The following is a 17,378-nucleotide window of genomic DNA, read 5'->3' as shown; positions in this document are numbered from 1 at the left end:
CTTAACTCTACCTATCAGGCAAAATCAGGGATGTACATTGTGTTGTGTCGATGAGAGAAAGATCAACTTGAATCATGAAAAGCTAAATTAACCATATTTTTGTTTTTGTTTTTTTGTATTTGCCGCTAACAGACAAATCATGACCTTTGCGTTCCAAAACCATTTCTCGCTGGCAAAATGAAAACATGTATGTACATGTGAAACCTAGTAAAGGACGGTCATCTTGGAAGAGTTACCGGAAGCTCGTCTAAACGGAAAGGGGTGGAGGAAAAGAGAACGAGAAAGAACAAAATGATATAAAAATATTTGCTTTCGTAGGAAAAAAAGAAACAACACGTGATCTCAAACACCGTTTGTTGCATCGATTGCTAATATTCACAGACCTAATTTATATGTTACTATACAGTACAAAGAATGCAGTTGGTGTGTTGTGTCAATCTTTCGTTTAGTTTTTAAGTGATTTGATTGGAAATTAAACTATTATCAACGGTTATTGGTATCATTACAGAGAGGGGTTGGTTATTGAACTGAAAGGAAGGCACGGTAGAAAAAACCTTTACATATTTTGGATCGTTTACGTGGTTTGCATTGATTTTCTTGATTCTTGACTGCAGAAGCTAAAGAAAAGAAGTAGAGTCAAAATTACAGATAAACAATAGGGAGAAAAAATAGAAAATTATTCAACAATACATTTCTCTACTGTCTTTTATCTGCACTTCTGAAAATAAGATTTAAAAAAAAAAAGCTATACAGCTATTTACAAGAAAGGAGTAACAGAGCATGGTACTGCATTTGTTCGTTTCTGGAAAAGGGACGCAAATGGGTGGAATATTTAAAACATTGTAGCAAAACAAGGAAATATAATTTACAGGTTACAAAACGAATCAAAAGCATGTCACGTAGAACTTGCTCGTGGCGGGGTTAAAGTTACCCAAAGCAAACACTTTTAACTCTTTTATTGTGTCGTTTAGCTCAAAAGATTACATTTGAATATGATTTTCAGCAACCCCTTTCACCTTTCTCCTTTCCCTGCTTTAGTTCTGCTAAACACGTTATCATCGAACATGCAACACATCGTTTGTTTCACCATATTCCATTTTGTTGTCCCGTGAATTTTATGTTTCTATTTCATGTTACTCTTGAATCCAGCCCGGGGGATAGCGATCCCACTTAATGTCTAAATAGCAAAAAACGGACAATATTGTCATCGACTTCTGAACTGTGATTACTTCTTTATACGTTTCATCTTCGTTTTACTGTTACTTTTCTTTGCATATCGGTACGTTCCAAATTCGAACGCCATCGGGGACACCTTTGTCTCCCCACAGCCCCCCAAACCTTCTCATTGCGAATCACAATCTACTGCTCTCGAATGGAAAAGCCGACAATTTCACGCAAACAGTTTATAAGTTCTTTAAACAACGAATGATTTTAAGTGTGTAGATATAAACCAGGATAAAACTCATTTCCAGTTCGGATAGCTGGCAAAATGGTGAACGTAAAATGGACCACATTTCTGGCTTGGCGTGTCAAACTAAAAGCGGTTAACCGATTCGGTCTCTATCGCTTTATCCGGGAATCGCTGAAAGTAGACGTAAGGCAGCAAGAAATAGAAATTCGGAATGCAGATTTTCGTTTTTGCTTTTCGGCTATTAGGAACTGTGACCCGAGCCTTTCCTTTTGGGTTAATTTTGGAGGTGCACTAGAAAATATTGTCGTGGGATAAGTTGCTTGCTGCAAGACATGGTTACGCGTCCCAACCAGGTCAGGTATCGGTAGTGTAAAGAAGTTATATGTGAGGGGAGTTACAACATCTAACCACTGCAAAAGTGGGGTGTGTTAGTTTTGAGTGAGAGTGGGCATTCTATCCAGAAAAGTTTAGCAAACTGAGTTTTCGTACAAAAATAAGGATGCCTTTTCGTGGGTGAGAGAGTGTGTGTGTTGAACCGCATGCGCAAAACTGTCACGAGTTTTTTGTTTACATGATAAAATATTAAATACATAGTAGTAACCAACAATCGAACTTTAGCTCTAAAACACCGTTCCATCACCATCAACCACTATCGTTCACCATCATCACCATCATCACCATCATGATCATCCCAGCCAGACACCAACAACGGCGCACCGTCCGGGTAGACCGAGACCGACCACCTGTGTCCAGACGGAACAGAACCTACCGTGTCACCTTGTCTATAAGCGTATTGATTCGCGTCTCGGAAAATCCGGGCACGAGTTTGTGGATGATCTCCTTCACGAACAGATCGCTCACACCCGGACTACTCCGCTCGGCGCTCTCGAAGGCCAGCCGCAGGTCACCCATATCTGAGCCGCTGTTGTAGTTTCGCTGCATCTAAAAGTATAAAAATTGGAGTTACTTTGTTGTATATCTGCATTCTGGAACTGTATCCCATTCCAAGATGTTACGTTTGGGATTGTCTCCTACCTCCGAAAGCAGGGGGAAGATAATCGCCTTAAGACAGCCACTGTTTGCCGTCGACGCCGTCGTGGACGATGTCCGACTGGAGCCTTTGCTGGAGTTATTATTTACACTCGTAATACTGTTGGTTCGCGGGTTGCCATTGCTGTTGCTGTTGGTGTGGCTCGGCGATTCCCGTTCGGCGCGCCGCAAACTGCTGCTACGCTTTTCCGGTTCACTGCCTCCTGCTCCTCCCGCCGATCCACCGTGATTGTGGTGACCACCGTCCGAGGCGATCAGCTTCCGCTGCTCCTTGCTATCACGATCCCGATCCTTTTCCGCACGCTCTATCCGCTCGCGGTGATCCCTCTCGCGATCGCGCTCCCGTTCACGCTCCCGGTCCCGTTCGCGTTCCCGCTCACGATCACGATCGCGCTCCCGCTCCCGCTCCTTCTCGCGATCCTTCTCCCACTCGGCCTCGCGCTCGAGCCGATGGTGATCACGCTGCTGCTGCCGCTCTAAGCTCGCTTCCTTCTCCTTCTGCAGCTGCATGGCGGAGAACTGGTTCTGCATCTCGCGCTCCTTCCTCGATTCCACGATGATCGGGCTGGTGGTGCTACTGCTGTTGTTGGTGGCATTGTTGGCCGCAACCAGCGTCGACGAAGACTGGTGCGATGGCGATGTGGACGTACGTGGCTGTTTCAGAAACGGAAAACAAGCACAAAGTTAGTCTGAGTTTCCATCGGAGAGTCCGTCTCAACCGCTCTGCCTACCTGACTCGTTTTTTGCTGATTCAAATTGTAATCCCTATCACGGTTTGAGCTCACTCCGACGTTGCTGGTGCCGTTATGCTTCACCGGTGAACCGAGCGGGTCTTCCATCACATTTTTGTTAAAGTTGTTAAAATTCAATCCCTTCACCGTCATGATCCACGGTTCGTCGAGATCACTGTCCTGCTTGGAATCCTCACTGGAAACAAAACAAAACGCACACACACACACACACATATGTATTCAAGCTTCTTCTTCTTCTAATTTTCTTGCAGTCACGTTTTCAACTTACGAGTCTGAATTTTCCGACTCCGTTTCACTCTCTTCGCCCTTCTGCGTTTTCCACTTCTTGTACCGATCGATCAGATCGATCAGGTAGGAATTCTTCTTCGCCTTCTTGATGAATGGAAACTTGAGCAGCTCCTTGGCTGTTGGTCTCTAAAATTGGGTTGGAAAAACAAGGAACAACAAGACTTGTGAGTTTCGTGTACCCCAATCCAACCCCACCTCAGTTGTATGACTTACATTTTCTGGATCTTTGTTTAGGCACGCTTCGACAAAATCTTTGAATGGCTTCGTGTAGCTACCGGTCAGCTGCGGTGGATTGTTCTTCGGAATGAGAAACAGCACCCGCATCGGGTGCAGCTCGCTGTTGGGCGGCTCGCCCTTGGCCAGCTCGATCGCCGTGATGCCGAGCGACCAGATGTCGGCCTTCGAGTCGTACATCGACTGCTTGATCACCTCCGGCGCCATCCAGAACGGCGTGCCGACGAAGGTGTTCCGCTTGGAGGTGGTGTTGGTGAGCTGGCCGGCCACGCCGAAATCGGCCAGCTTGACGTCGCCCAGCTCGCTCAGCAGCACGTTCGCCGCCTTGATGTCCCGGTGCAGCTTGCGCTCGGAGTGCAGGTAGTCCAGACCCTTGAGCACCTCGCGCAGGATGATGGCAATGTGCATCTCCTCGAACAGGCCCGCCTTCATCAGGTCCAGGGCGGACCCGCCCCCGAGGTACTCCATGATGATCCATAGCTTGGTGCCCTGACCGCGAAATGGTATGTAAAAAATTCAAATTAGCAAACTCTCACCGTTTCATTTTTTAACATCTTTTCAGTGGCATGGAAGAATCGTTTTAATCGAAAGATATCTGACCGCACGATCATCTTCTCTCACCGTGAGGGCAGTGGAGGTGGTTTACATGGATTTCTCCACCGAACACATTTGTCTGGTGTGCAACCGCACGGAACCGAACGCCAGACGGTACCATATTTAACGCATTCTTTTTCCACTCCAACATCCACCCCGGACCGTGATAATCTTTTTTCCCTCCACGATGGATATACTGTGCACAGTGAGGCGGAAAATTTCGTTCATTGTTGCAGCAGCGCGTGCTTCTTTCGCTTTTCGTTGGGAATGAAAATAAAAACTCTATCCACAGTATCGTGGGTTTCCCTTCCGATGAAAGGGGAAAGTGCTAGCAAGACACATCAAAGGGAATGCATTCGATTGCCAGGTAGAAGTGCAGTCCGATGCCATCGGCAGTTGGTTAAACTTTCCTCTATGCATTCTGATGATATCTTCTACATCTGTATGCGAAAATGTGGCAATGAATATTGCACGATATGATAAATGTATGGCTGAGACGGGAGTAATAAAGTTGATTTTCACATCAACGAATCTAAACGATGGAAACCCAAATTTGTTGGAATTCACAAAATCTATTTTTAAAAGGAGTTACTCTAGCTCTAAAAAAAGTGTATTATAAAAAAAGGCTATACACGTGTGCAAGTTATAAGAATTACATAAAACAAAAATTAACGGAATCTTAAATTAAAATTTGTTGGCATTACTCTTTCAAACAAGCAAATAACTCAAAACGTAAAATAAAACTTTTTAAAATTAAAATTTAACAGTAGCAATACATTGAAATAGTCTAAAAAAAATGTCTTTAAAGCCATCTCTCTGTCTGTGTAAAGCCATCTTTAAAGCCAAGTCCAGAGTGTTCCGAAAAATAAGTAAATTTGCGCCGAATTCCAATGTGCCAAGCAAAACCCGTTGTGCTACTTTTTGGACCCCTTTGCTTGTTTGTGGCCTGTGGGTTTACCGTATTTTGATTGGCCGATTATAGATGCGAATTGCCAAACCCAACGGACAAACACACCTCCTAAAGCGCGTGCCACACAAAAATAGCCCTCCCCCCAAGCACACCTTCGGTATGGAAAGCGATTCCGCGGTGACATTCACGCACGGCCAAAACTCGCGGCGAAAGCGAAGTCGAAAACCAAAGGCAAAGGTAACAAAACCATGTGCGACCATATTTTGCCAGCATATCGGAAAGGGTCACGGCAGCGAACCGACCACTTGGGGGCTTGAACATGGACGATAGTGGCGTATGACTACCGCTAGGGTATGACTCATAAACCACACTCGCGTCGTAGAGTGAACCCACCCTCCTTCCCTTTTGCGTTCGCTGGGGTGAGTTCTACAGTTCACCGTTGTTTCGAGTTTACGGCGGCACGACCGCGGTCGTTATTAAAACAAACACGCACAGCCGGCACACAGTCCTCCCCCCAGGGGTACCTAGGGTTAGGGAACCAGGCACTATAAAGTGCCGCGCGCGACCAGCTTTGTACTGATTTAGATAAAAGTGATTTTGAACCGGGACTCCACGGTGGGACATGGGTTCCCGTGCCGTGCGGAAATAGACACTTGAAATAATCCCCCGAACCAAGCCGCAAGTTCACCACCCAATTCCGAGCGAAGCGACGTTGGGAATACACCTCAACCTGCCAGCCATGGAGCTGATGATGGATACCCGCGCGTTAATTATGCTTCTGACAACCCCATCCATTATCGTTCTGGCATCACGGGCAAACATGAGCGCTTCCCGACCATGGGGAGGGTGGGGCCGAGGCCGAACACAATAACATGCCAATTGACATTCACCCTGCGTAACGCTCGCCATCCACTGACAGAAGGGTCGAAGAAGAAAGCTGTCCGTTAAAGGATTTCAAATGCTACTCTCTCTCTGCGTTAGAGCTTCACCGAATGGTGCGGTTGAATATTTCAGACAAAAATTAGACGAAGAGGGAATGGCTAGCGATGCTAAATTCCCGGGCCCGGTGAACTATGGTTCATCGTACGTGGCTAGGTTGAACGAACAAACAACGGCTTGTGCGCTGCTCATCCTGATCCAGTGTGGCGACCTCCAGAGCTCCCGGTATCTTTCCTTGGGGATCGTGAATAGTCAACTAGCTTGCACGGGTCTATATGTGGCATTAAACAAATTGCAATACCATTTTGGATACCGCATACATCTACATGAGGAGAATACGAAGTGCGTAATAGAATAGTGAATGAGCACCGGATATTGACGGATGTACACAAACAACGGCGATGCACTTTACAACCTGCATGAATGGCTTCTTAAGCTTCCAAAATGGTTCCGAAACCACGAAAGCTAAACAGGTTAACACATTTTTATTTGCAATTCAAGTTCGAACCCATTCCGGGGAGGTGTCAGTTACTTTATAAATGACAAATCGCAACGAACTTATAAAATATGCATTTCATTAGAACGACATTCGATCGCAAATGCGTCCATTCTCAAACGATCAACTGCGACCGTAGATTGCGGTCATAAATGTTTGATTGCAGTTTTTGTTGCAAAACTTACATGGAACCGAACGACGGATAAATTGTTAATAACAAATGACAACCGCTGGGGTAAAGCCGTAAGTCAGTTCGTCACATTCATTCGTCCATTGAATAATGTCACCGATACTGAAAGTAGTGTCCAGCCACTTCCCCCCGCTTGTTCCGATGGGTCACGGTTTATTTTTAAAGCTCCGTCAAATATTGCCTCCATGTTCAAGGTTCCATTTTAACCAAAGGTACCCCACTACCCAACCTACCACCCTTTCGGAACGCGGAGAAATCGAACCAACCGAAGTGGGAGGGGGGGGGGGGGAGTTTTGCCGAACGTCGAATTCGAATTAGCAATTTTAAGTATGCTGCTGCCTACGAGCCATAACGAGAGTGTGTTTATCTGTGGCGAGGGGTTTGTATGCTAATTCTCGGGTACAGATGTGAAGGTATTTGTTTACCGTTGCCACCGGGGCAAACGATCCCCGGGGACGGGGGTAAGGGGCGGACAACAGATGGAGTCGTTCGGTGGTGGACGAAAACTGCGTCTCTAGTGGGACGACGAATGGTCAACGCGTCAACGAAAAGAAAAATACGAGGAGATAAACATACAACACCCCTTCAATGGGGGGCCGGGGCTCACTGGAGATGGACAACGCATGTCTCGTAGGAGACGTTCGTATATGACATCTTGTAACTGATTAGATCACTATCACCTTGCCTGTCTCCTGACGTCACCATAAATTCACCACGGAAAGGTACGACCGGAGGACAGTTGGCATGGAAAGCGGATATGGCTGGATGGAATTTATTACTCTCACATTTTAAATGACACCACCTCCTAATCAACCCCGTTTCGATAGTTATCTTTCGCTTAGAATAACGCCACCGTCGAAAATGAAATCCAATTTAATCGCACACTTACCTTGAGGTATGAACCGAAGTACTTGGTGACGTACGGTGAGTCGCACTGCGATAGCACCATAATTTCCTGCTGTATGTCCTCGATCTCATCTTCGGCCTCTTCTAGATCGATGATCTTTATTGCAACCACCTGCGGTAGACGTGGAAAAAAAGCATCCGTGAGATACGGTAAGGTTGGTAGCCAGATAGAAAGTTAAAATAGGAAGGAGTGTCTGCGATAGGTGGATGGATAATTACAATCCCATGTTCACAGTTCGCAAGTCGCGTCGTGTTATCGTGGAACAACTGGTCGGCTGTGAACTCCAGCTGCTGGTGGAAAGTATGTTGCCATCCGTTTCTGACAACGACTGAACGACACTATTCCACCACCGCCAAGGATGGAGTAGACAGACGGGAGGTTCTGAATACTCCATCCTTGCGACATAAGGATTGCATTACTTCCTCGCGCGCGGGTTACGAACGGTAGGGAGAGGGAGGATATTTATCACCAACAGCAAACGATTGCCAGATAAATCGGGCTCCCTACCCCGCCAGCACCGGCGAGAGCCGGCGAAATAGGACCAATTGTCAACCATTGCCTGGTGGTGCTTACCTGCTGCGTCCGGTTGTCAACACCCTTGAACACTTCGCCGAAGGATCCTTTGCCGATGCGCTCCTGCTTGGTGAAGATAAGCTCTGGGTCGACTTTCTGCAACGGGAGGAGAAGAAAGGAAATGAGATATTAGTCCGGTTGTCAGCAGACCTCGGCTCCAGACGTGAAGCGACCCAGTTAACTACACTACACCAAGAACGGTTTGTTAGAGAGTCCATTTTCCATTCGCTCCTCCATTCGGTGAAATGAATGGTGTACTCCGGGACAAACAATGGCCATGGCGACAAGCAATCTTCGTACAGTGTGTGTTGCTGCCTCCTCACACCGTCCGAGTGTATGTGTATGTGATTTAATTAAAAACTTTTCAATTAAACTTTAATTCGTTTAAGTGTCTAAGTATAACGTAGTCGTTAGGAATTGGGACCTAGTGGAGACTAGAAGCGTTCGTTCTCGAGAGCGCACATGTCGAGCTAAACGAGATGTCAGTGATGTATGGCCTTGGAACGTCCCCGACATGTTCGTTCAGACTTTCATCGTTTCCATAAGGCAAAGGTTCATGATGAAGAAAGTGCATACTTGCGGCTTCTAAAACGTAGAGAGCGGAGACTCTTGAATCAATTTCCATGGCGTTATGATGAATTGTACAAGAAGTGATCAACTTGCGCGGAGATTAATATAGTCTTCAACACATAGTTGCTATATTTTATTGGCAGGACATACTGAGACTCAACCAGAAAAATGAAGTAAAACGCAAAAATTTAGAGTTAAGCCTCTTGGAACCCTTAGTACTTGATAGACTAAAGTAATAGAGTTGTCCGTTTGGTTTGATGACATCCATTTTGCTAGTATCGTCAACTCTTCTTGACCGAACAACCAAATAGACGGAGCAAACGACTCAACTAGGGGACAACTAATGAATGTCCACTTTGAAAGGTCAACAAGGATACATTTCTCACTCCGGCCAACATCGTGGTGATTGAGCGATAAACTATGGGGAGAATGTCCCGTTCGCCTGGATGTTCTTCTTTGAGGCCGAAGTCACAACAAGCTGACGTCACGCGTCCGTAAAAACCCTTCGGGGTGAGTCAGCTGACTTAAAGCCGGAGTCTCCGCCAACGAAATCCGATGCAGGAGTATTGCACCGAACTAAGGGCTAAGACGTCGCACCGACGTTGCTAAATATATGATGTAGGAAGGTTCGATAGTCGGCAAGGCAAGGTTGTACATTTTTTATTCCCCGTGTTTCTAAACACACTTCACCCGCGGGGGTTTTGGGTTGAAGGTACCGTCGTGCCCATCACCACCATATCATGCAAACGGAGCGAACGAAGAAAACGCTGCGGAGGAAGGTAGGTGGGCAGCAAATTGGCGAGGAAAAAATGAAAGTTAAATTACTCCTAATGGCGGCACGGAGGTTCGATCGGCTTCACATTATTAGTGAGAAAAAAGAAACACTTTTATCCCACTCACGGCCCCAACCCATCATCGTGACGTCGGACGGATCTTGGCGTTTACATTTGACTCATAACGTAAACCGTACCTTGATATTTGTGGCCCGGACGAGGAGCCGTCTCAATTCTTTCCTCGAGCAGCCAGAAAATGGCTCGTTCGGAGGAGCGTTAGGAAAAGGAGTAGGAAACCAGAAAACAATAGCACCCAATGAAATTCAATCGCCCTCCGCAAAGGGAGTGGTATGCGCATTAGACTCTCTGCGTACTTTACATACGTTTGCATAGCCTTTTGGTGGCCCTCCACACACACACACACAGCTGACGTTCGTGGAGGCGATGATTTCGCCGCAGAACCGTACAATTACGCCGAGCCTTCCCCAGGCCGAGCCACATTATTGCACAACGTCATAGTGGAGCGGCGTGACAACTTCGGGAACGTCGCTCGAGGTTCTTGGTGTTGGGGTTGTTTTTATTTAAATTTCATACTCTTTTTCCTTCCTATGCCAAAGGTTCATTTGCGCTGAATCATTTTCTAGCGTTACTTTACCCCCGGAACACTGAGCCCATGTGCGACAGCATAACTTATTTATGTCAATGGGGCAGTAGTTAGATAAGTTTCGCTTGACAGGAAAGGTCTACTTGAGTGGCCTGGTACCGCACGGGAACGATGCTCCACATTGTAGCCCTTTCACTACTTCAACGTTTGAAAAACCGTTGTCCAAACCGTAGGATAACGATCAAATTACTCATTGCCAAATGGCGGTCGAATCGGAAAGCGACGTCTTGTTTGGCGTGAAGTTTTTCTCTCCGTACTCTATTATTGTTCTGGACCGCCATTATGCCACACTCTGGCGCGGACTCGTAAAATTATGTCAAGGCGTGAGTCAAACCGTGGGCAAGCCTAACGCTTCGCCAGGCCGGGCCGTAGAAAGGGAAAGGGCATAAGCATAATACTACCAAATAAGGAAATACAACAGCAGCAGCACACACAGGGTGGTGGGTTCCTGTGGGCCGCGTTTAGTGTGTTTAACACCGGACGGGAGGTGGCAAAACAAAGAATCCACTATCTTATCTTACGCGACACTAGCGCAGCAAGCCACCAAACAATAACACTGTTCAAGTGTTCGCCACCACCAGAAGCATCAACGCCAACGCGCGAGGGCCAACGATGTTCGGCCATGGAAGGGGAAGGAAGTGAAACACCTCCGAATAGGGGGGAGGCCGGCACCGCCCCCCGTGTATAGGTAAAGTGCCACCACCCGGTACAGATAGCATCGGAATGTGGGTGACGTTTTCCATTCGTGCGCTATCTACGCCACCTCATACCCGGAGAAACAACATTGCGTTGCCCCACACTACCCATCACCCAAACCCCGCCCGCCAAGGTGTACTCATTTTCCTAATGATTGTTTTATCTGTACCAAGGGTCAGCAGAGTGGGTAACGTTACTTTTTGGATCGACGACCAGATAACGGAAGAAGGGAGTGTTGCTTTTTTTTCTTCAAAATTGAAATCGTGCTCGTGTTTCCAATCTTCATATCGCAGATCAATCGCGACGATCATTGTCAGTCATTAAAATGATTGAAATAAATGGTCACCGAAGCTTTGTAGATTCAAAAATTTACAGAATTATATAATGTTTTCTATCGACGGCGTATGTTACCGAGAAAATCATCCATTTATCGCAGATCTTAGCAGGAATGATTATACGTGTTCAACGCACATACACAATGAAAAAAGAGAATCCGAAATATTATCAAGTAATCAACGATCATGATACCGTGTCGATTCAAAACATCCGCATTGAAGTAAGGAGAAAAAGAACCGATCAACACGGATGTCATAAAGAAATTGTATTTTCTTTATTTACTCAAATAGAAATGGATTCAAAACAGTTCTATTTCTATTTCTTTTCATTGAAACTTTCGAAGCTAATAAATTATTCGGTAATTGACTTTGCCCCTACAGAATCAACAACCCATGTCGAGTCTAAAGTCGGTCAATAATCGAATATTTTCCCGTTACTTCAGAAGTATTTTTCTTATAAAAAACATTTTATTAACTCACCTAAATCATTGCTTCACAAAATAACAAACCTGCCATTGCTTATAGTAATATACACCCCATTTTGATTGTCAGAATAACATGAATGCATCAACAAGCGCTCATTGCAAAAACAGAAAAAAAACATTATTGCATCCGTCAATCAATCTCTAATCCCTTATCATTTAATGTATTTTTTATCGCGTCGCCAATTAAAACAATCTCGCGAAAACAGGGTGTGAGGGAAAATCGTTCGCTAAACAATGACTGCACCCCGCGGGAAGATAGGGTGGAAGGATGGGTTGTTTACAACCGTTTCGAAACCCTCGAACGTCGCGAAAGGGGCTTTTTCAATGTCGATATTTACATACATTGGAGCCTTGTGTGTTACCGATATCAGGCGACCATCGCGCGCCGGAAAACACATCGTACGCGCCACTACCCACAACCCAGCGGAGGAAAAACTCATACAGAAGCGATTAGCAGCAGTAGTAGGCGCTCGTGGCGCTTCCGAATCGGAACTCGAATCGGAAAAAAATCGTGATCCGTACGAATGAGTTTCGGAGCCAATTTGGATTCTCTTTGCTGAGGCGAATCTCGGCGGAGGAGTTCTCCTGCACATTATTGCCGCGAGATTTGAAAGATAAATACCTGCGCCGGCGGTGGTGGCGGTGGCGGGGAAGGGAAGCCGTCGCCGACATCCTGCGGAGGTTGGGGAGACAAAAGAAGAAGAAGAAAAAAAACGAAGCAGACTAAACCTAAGCACACCGTAATGATGAAATCTTCCGTTAGCATAACGTTCGCCCGGGGAGTAGTAACATGAAATGGAAAATCACAACTTTCGATACGCCGGCGAGCGGATCGTTTCCATTCCGGCCGCTTTACTTTTTTTTTCTTTTCTTTTCTTTTCTTTTCTTCCGCACCAGACGCAGGCCATTAGATTTTCCAACCCCCACGCCAAGAAAGGGAAAGGGGGCATTAGCGAGACGAGTGAAAAGTGAAATCAGTCGTGTTCAGTGTTTTGCGTTTTTAGACAATTTTACAAACATAAATTCCGCCGCCCGGCATGGAAAGTTTGACGATTTCATTCCGAAGGGCGGGAGAGAGGGAGAGAGAGAGAGAGAGAGAGAGATCGTCCGATTGAGGCTGCAATGGTAGAAGTAAAAGGGTCCGGAGTAGAAAGCATCGATAAACGCGAATTTGATCGAGAGGGAATTAAGTGTGAGGCGGGAAACCCTTTAAATGAAAATAAATTTGGAACAAAATTCTTTAAATGCTTATGCTTTTTCACACTGTTGTCTTTAATCGGGCATTTCAACAAACGAAAGGGCCACCCAATAAGAACTGCAGCCCTTTCGGGACAGGCAGTAAACGATGCCTTTTAAGGGTCCTTAGCTATTTCCCAACCGAACAAGGCACAACGCCACGTAACGATCGTCGCTCAGCGTAAACTTAACACCAAACAACACTCCGCTGCTAAAGCAAAAGGGCAGATAGCAGAATATGCGCGGAAGATTTAACGCGACGAAACACGGTGGATGGAAAACTCACCCTGCCGTGAAGGTCTCAACTTTCAGTTCTTGGCACAACACCCGGCACCTCCGGTTTCCAACCTTCTCATCCGGCCATCCAACGAACCGGCGCAACCTTGCTAAAGGTGACACGGGCCCGACCGGGCCTCCAAAATGGTTAAATTCCGCGTGGTTTGAGGTTTCTTGAGCGCGAACTTCGCGCGGCTGCGACAAAAAAAAAGAAGAACAACTGACGAAAAGGTTACGACAGCGAACGGCACGCCGAGCGAAGGAGGCCCACAATCTTTCATGTCGGAAAGCGGCGAGTCCCTTGCGCTGCCGACCGATCGAATAAACGGATCACGATTTGTGGCTTCGATTGAACCTCGGAATCATTACTCGCTGCAAGCCGAAAGTGGAACAGGTCACACGGCCGTTCTCGCGGCTTTATGTAATCGTCAGTTAAATTTACGAATTAAATCCACAAATTACTCTATGGAGGGTAATTGTGTTTTTACATTTGTGTTTTTGTTCATGAACGCATGTTTCCAATTATTCCATCATCGCTCATGTTTGGCAAACAAAAGTGTTTATTATTTGTGTGCAGTGTGGAGAAGCTTAATTATTCAAATACACTTTCGATGTCAAGCCTTTTGAACTTTTGTCAAATTTTGTTCCAAGTAATATCAAGCAAAACTCTCGGTATTAATATTTAGTCATCGTGGTTGAGGTGAAATTTCAATAAAACTCCATGGAAAACCAATAAAAAATTTCATCATTTAAACTCTTCGAAAGCATTAGAAATATTCATTACAAGTTTTAAAATCGATTGATGGTTATCAGTTCCAGAAAAAGTCTCAAAGGACGGGATGTAATTGAGCTATTTTTTTCTATTTTGTAGATAAATTGTTTCTCTTTTTTTCATGAGTAATATTTTTAATAAGGTAATTACTACAATTTACTTTTAATTTGAAATGGGAATTGCCAATGTTAAACCATCTAAGAAAATTGATTTAGTTTTCAATCTTCAAAGTAGCATACCACTTAGATATCTTGAATTTTTCATCCAAACAATTAATCTTTTTTGCAAATTAATAATCATTATAAAGGCTACTTTACAATTTTTCAATTATTTTAAGGTCCATAGAAAGGTTGATAAATAAAGTTGGCTAGAACTTCTTGCGTTTTGGTTTTGAAGGGTAAAATGAGAAAAATTTGTTCCTACACTCGAACAACAACTCATTTCTGGTGTTTCATTGCCGTCGATAAATCCAACATCGTGACAATTGCGTAAAATATGAAAAACGATATATCGAATAACACAAACATCCGCATACTACCACTCTTGATTAATTAATGACCACTACCTTCTTCCCTCCACGAAGAGCGTTCAACGTCAAGCCTTTAATTGCCGGGTTCCAGGTGTAATTGTTGAGCACTACCTGAAGAGCCCTGAAGGGGCCAGGCCAAAGCAAACGAACATGGCAAATGGCAGCATGTGCGCTCCTCGCCTTCCCCCTCTCCCCCTGTGGATAATAACTTATTTTATTTATTTACTTCGGCCGCACGCCATTTCAGAAATGCATCGCACCCCCCGCCGTCCGATGTAGGTTACGTAAATAATAAATCAACAAAAACGCAGAACAGTGCACTGCGCACGGCCGCAACCGACGTGAGAACGCGACTGGCGAGGTGGACATAACGCGCCGTCGCACGCGAACGGCCCAAGACAAGACCTTCTTTTCGTTTTATGTTTTCGTTTCGGAGCGGGGTTTTTTTTTAAATCGCGTCACCAGAACCACGATAAGTCGCCATTCAAGATCCGCTTAGGCAGAGGGTGAAACCCTCCAACTCACCAGTTCTTCCGGTTGCTGTAAAAGCGTGCGTCCGGCACCTCCTCCACCACCATCGTAAGCCGTCGGTGACCGTGGGCCCATGCCGTGCTGGTGGTGGCCATTGGCTCCCCCGTTCGCCAGCGGGGGTGAGCGGCCGTTGGGGGCGCGCTGTTGGTGTGGCACAAAGTTCGGCGGAAGGGAGTGCAGCTGCTGGGGACCGCCACCACCGCCTCCGTTGTGATGCAGCTCGTACATCGAGAGGGGCCGGGGTGGCTTCATGCCGTGCTGACCTCCACCCTGTTGGGGGAGCAGGTGCGGGGGGGCGTGGTGGTGGTGCACCGGATGGTGGTACCCGTTGCCGGTGTAGCTGGCGGACGAAATCTCCGGAAACGAGGGTGCCTGCGAGAGGGGCTTGATGTCGTAGTGTGGATAGCGTCCTCCCGGATCTCCTCCCGGATCGCTCCTTCGGACACCTCCCCCACCGCCATTCCTCTCACCACCCCCGTTCTGTGAGCTCGGATGTGGCAAGCTGTACGAGTTCCGGTAGCCCGGCTGGTTCCAGTGCGGATTGTTCGGGAGTGTCGTGGCCGCCCCATTCCCGACGGCCGCTCCGTACATCGGCGGCTGATGGTGGTGGAGCGAATTCGGCCCATGCTGCATCGCCGCCACGCCAATGTCCCGCCACATCTTGCGGGCCCTTTCCTCGTCGCGCTTCATCCCCACTTCGCTTTGGTTACTACTTCAGTAATTTTCTCCTCCTTCGCGCGCTTCGTTTCTGTGACACTCCCAACAACAACAACAACAACACTTTCGTACGTGCTCTGATTACTCACGATCGCTCATCAGTAATGGAGCTCATGATTCGCACACAGCATTCGACCCCCGCGTGGAAACGGAGGCTCGACGATATCGAGATACACCTTGCGGGACGAAACGTGCTGACTAGAGGCCCGGTACCGTACCCACAACCACGACCACAACCACAAAACACTCCTCCAACCGCCAACCCGAGATGGCACACCAAAACCCGATGGTCTGAACTGTCGCGGCGGGGATATGTAACACGAACTCACTTCTCACTTCTCAGCTTCGATATGATGTGCATCGTTCACACACCTGTTGCATTCGCTTCTTTTTACGATTTCCTTCTTTTCACCACTCGTATTTTCCACTCCACTGATGCATTCTCGAGAGCCCTTGATGATCCTACACGCTCACTTGGCGTCACCGTCTTCGTCGTCGTCGTTGGACTTGGAATGTGCAGATGCCGTGTCCAAATGTCATCTAACTTCACGCACCGTTCCACTGATAAGATTAGTTCGTCGAGAAGTGACGTACGATTAGCGTTTGGAGAAGGGCGCGTGGTGGAGAAGATTAATTTTAAAGACAGGTAGGTAAATATTAAAGATTGTCTGCTGGGCTGTGCGATATCTTTCCCGGGTTGTAAATTCTCAAGAGAATCGTGCATAATACCATGAAATTATGCTTTGAGTGAAGAACTAGTCTATTCAGGCCAACACATTATTTGTCAAATTGTTTCTCTCAACTTCTTCCTATGCCCCGAAATTGCTTACCTCAAAAAATTAAAACTAAAATGTATTGTCGAGTAGAAAACTAGACGCTTCACAGTAGTACTAGCTCCATAGTATCATCTGATCTAGAATTGAACTCTTTTAAATAATATGGCTGTTAGAGACAGTCCGGAACTGCGAGTCCGGACTCGCTCTAAAGCATCTGTCATAAAAAAGGGAACTATTGGAGAGAGGAAAAGAGCTCAAATAGGTGCAGAAAGCAGAAAACGGGCCCTTTTTGTTACAAGTAATATTGGTTAAATAAAGACAAAAAATTAATTATTTCTCCAACGCAATTTCCGAACATTTTAATTTTTCCGATCGCTTTGTAACAATGGCCTAGAGTACTTAGACGACAATTTATATAGCTTGTTGTGTACGCTACATTATTAATTTGTATTTACCACATTTGGAGTTCTCATAAACTTGCTTAACAAAGACCATAAATGAGTTCCAAAACTTTGGCGTAAAGATCACCATTTGGATGACAAGGTCGCACAAATTAGCCCCAAATTCACCGGCCCTCCAAAGTATGGCTCCATCAACATTCCACCACATGTCAACAGCTAATGATGATGAAGTAGGTGTTCCAAATCTTGCCAAACAAACACGCCCCGACCACA

General features: G+C 46.1%; 1 protein-coding gene across 1 annotated transcript; it reads right to left on the bottom strand.

The window, feature by feature from the left end:
• Nucleotides 1–204: 204 nt before the first annotated feature.
• LOC131283028 (germinal center kinase 1) lies at nt 205–15,901 on the bottom strand. Its single transcript, XM_058312589.1, has 9 exons — nt 15,206–15,901; nt 8,345–8,440; nt 7,754–7,882; nt 3,715–4,224; nt 3,482–3,627; nt 3,193–3,388; nt 2,447–3,115; nt 2,181–2,353; nt 205–247 (listed from the first exon to the last, which is right to left on the bottom strand). The coding sequence occupies exons 1-9, from the start codon at nt 15,899–15,901 to the stop codon at nt 205–207; spliced, it is 2,658 nt and encodes an 885-aa protein (XP_058168572.1).
• Between the last annotated feature and the right edge of the window lie 1,477 nt (nt 15,902–17,378).

This window comes from Anopheles ziemanni, chromosome 2 (genome assembly GCF_943734765.1).
Source record: "Anopheles ziemanni chromosome 2, idAnoZiCoDA_A2_x.2, whole genome shotgun sequence".
NCBI classification, from domain to species: Eukaryota; Metazoa; Arthropoda; class Insecta; order Diptera; family Culicidae; genus Anopheles; species Anopheles ziemanni.
The sequence above is the reverse complement of the archived record's forward strand: the minus strand, read 5'-3'. Positions and strand labels throughout refer to the sequence as shown.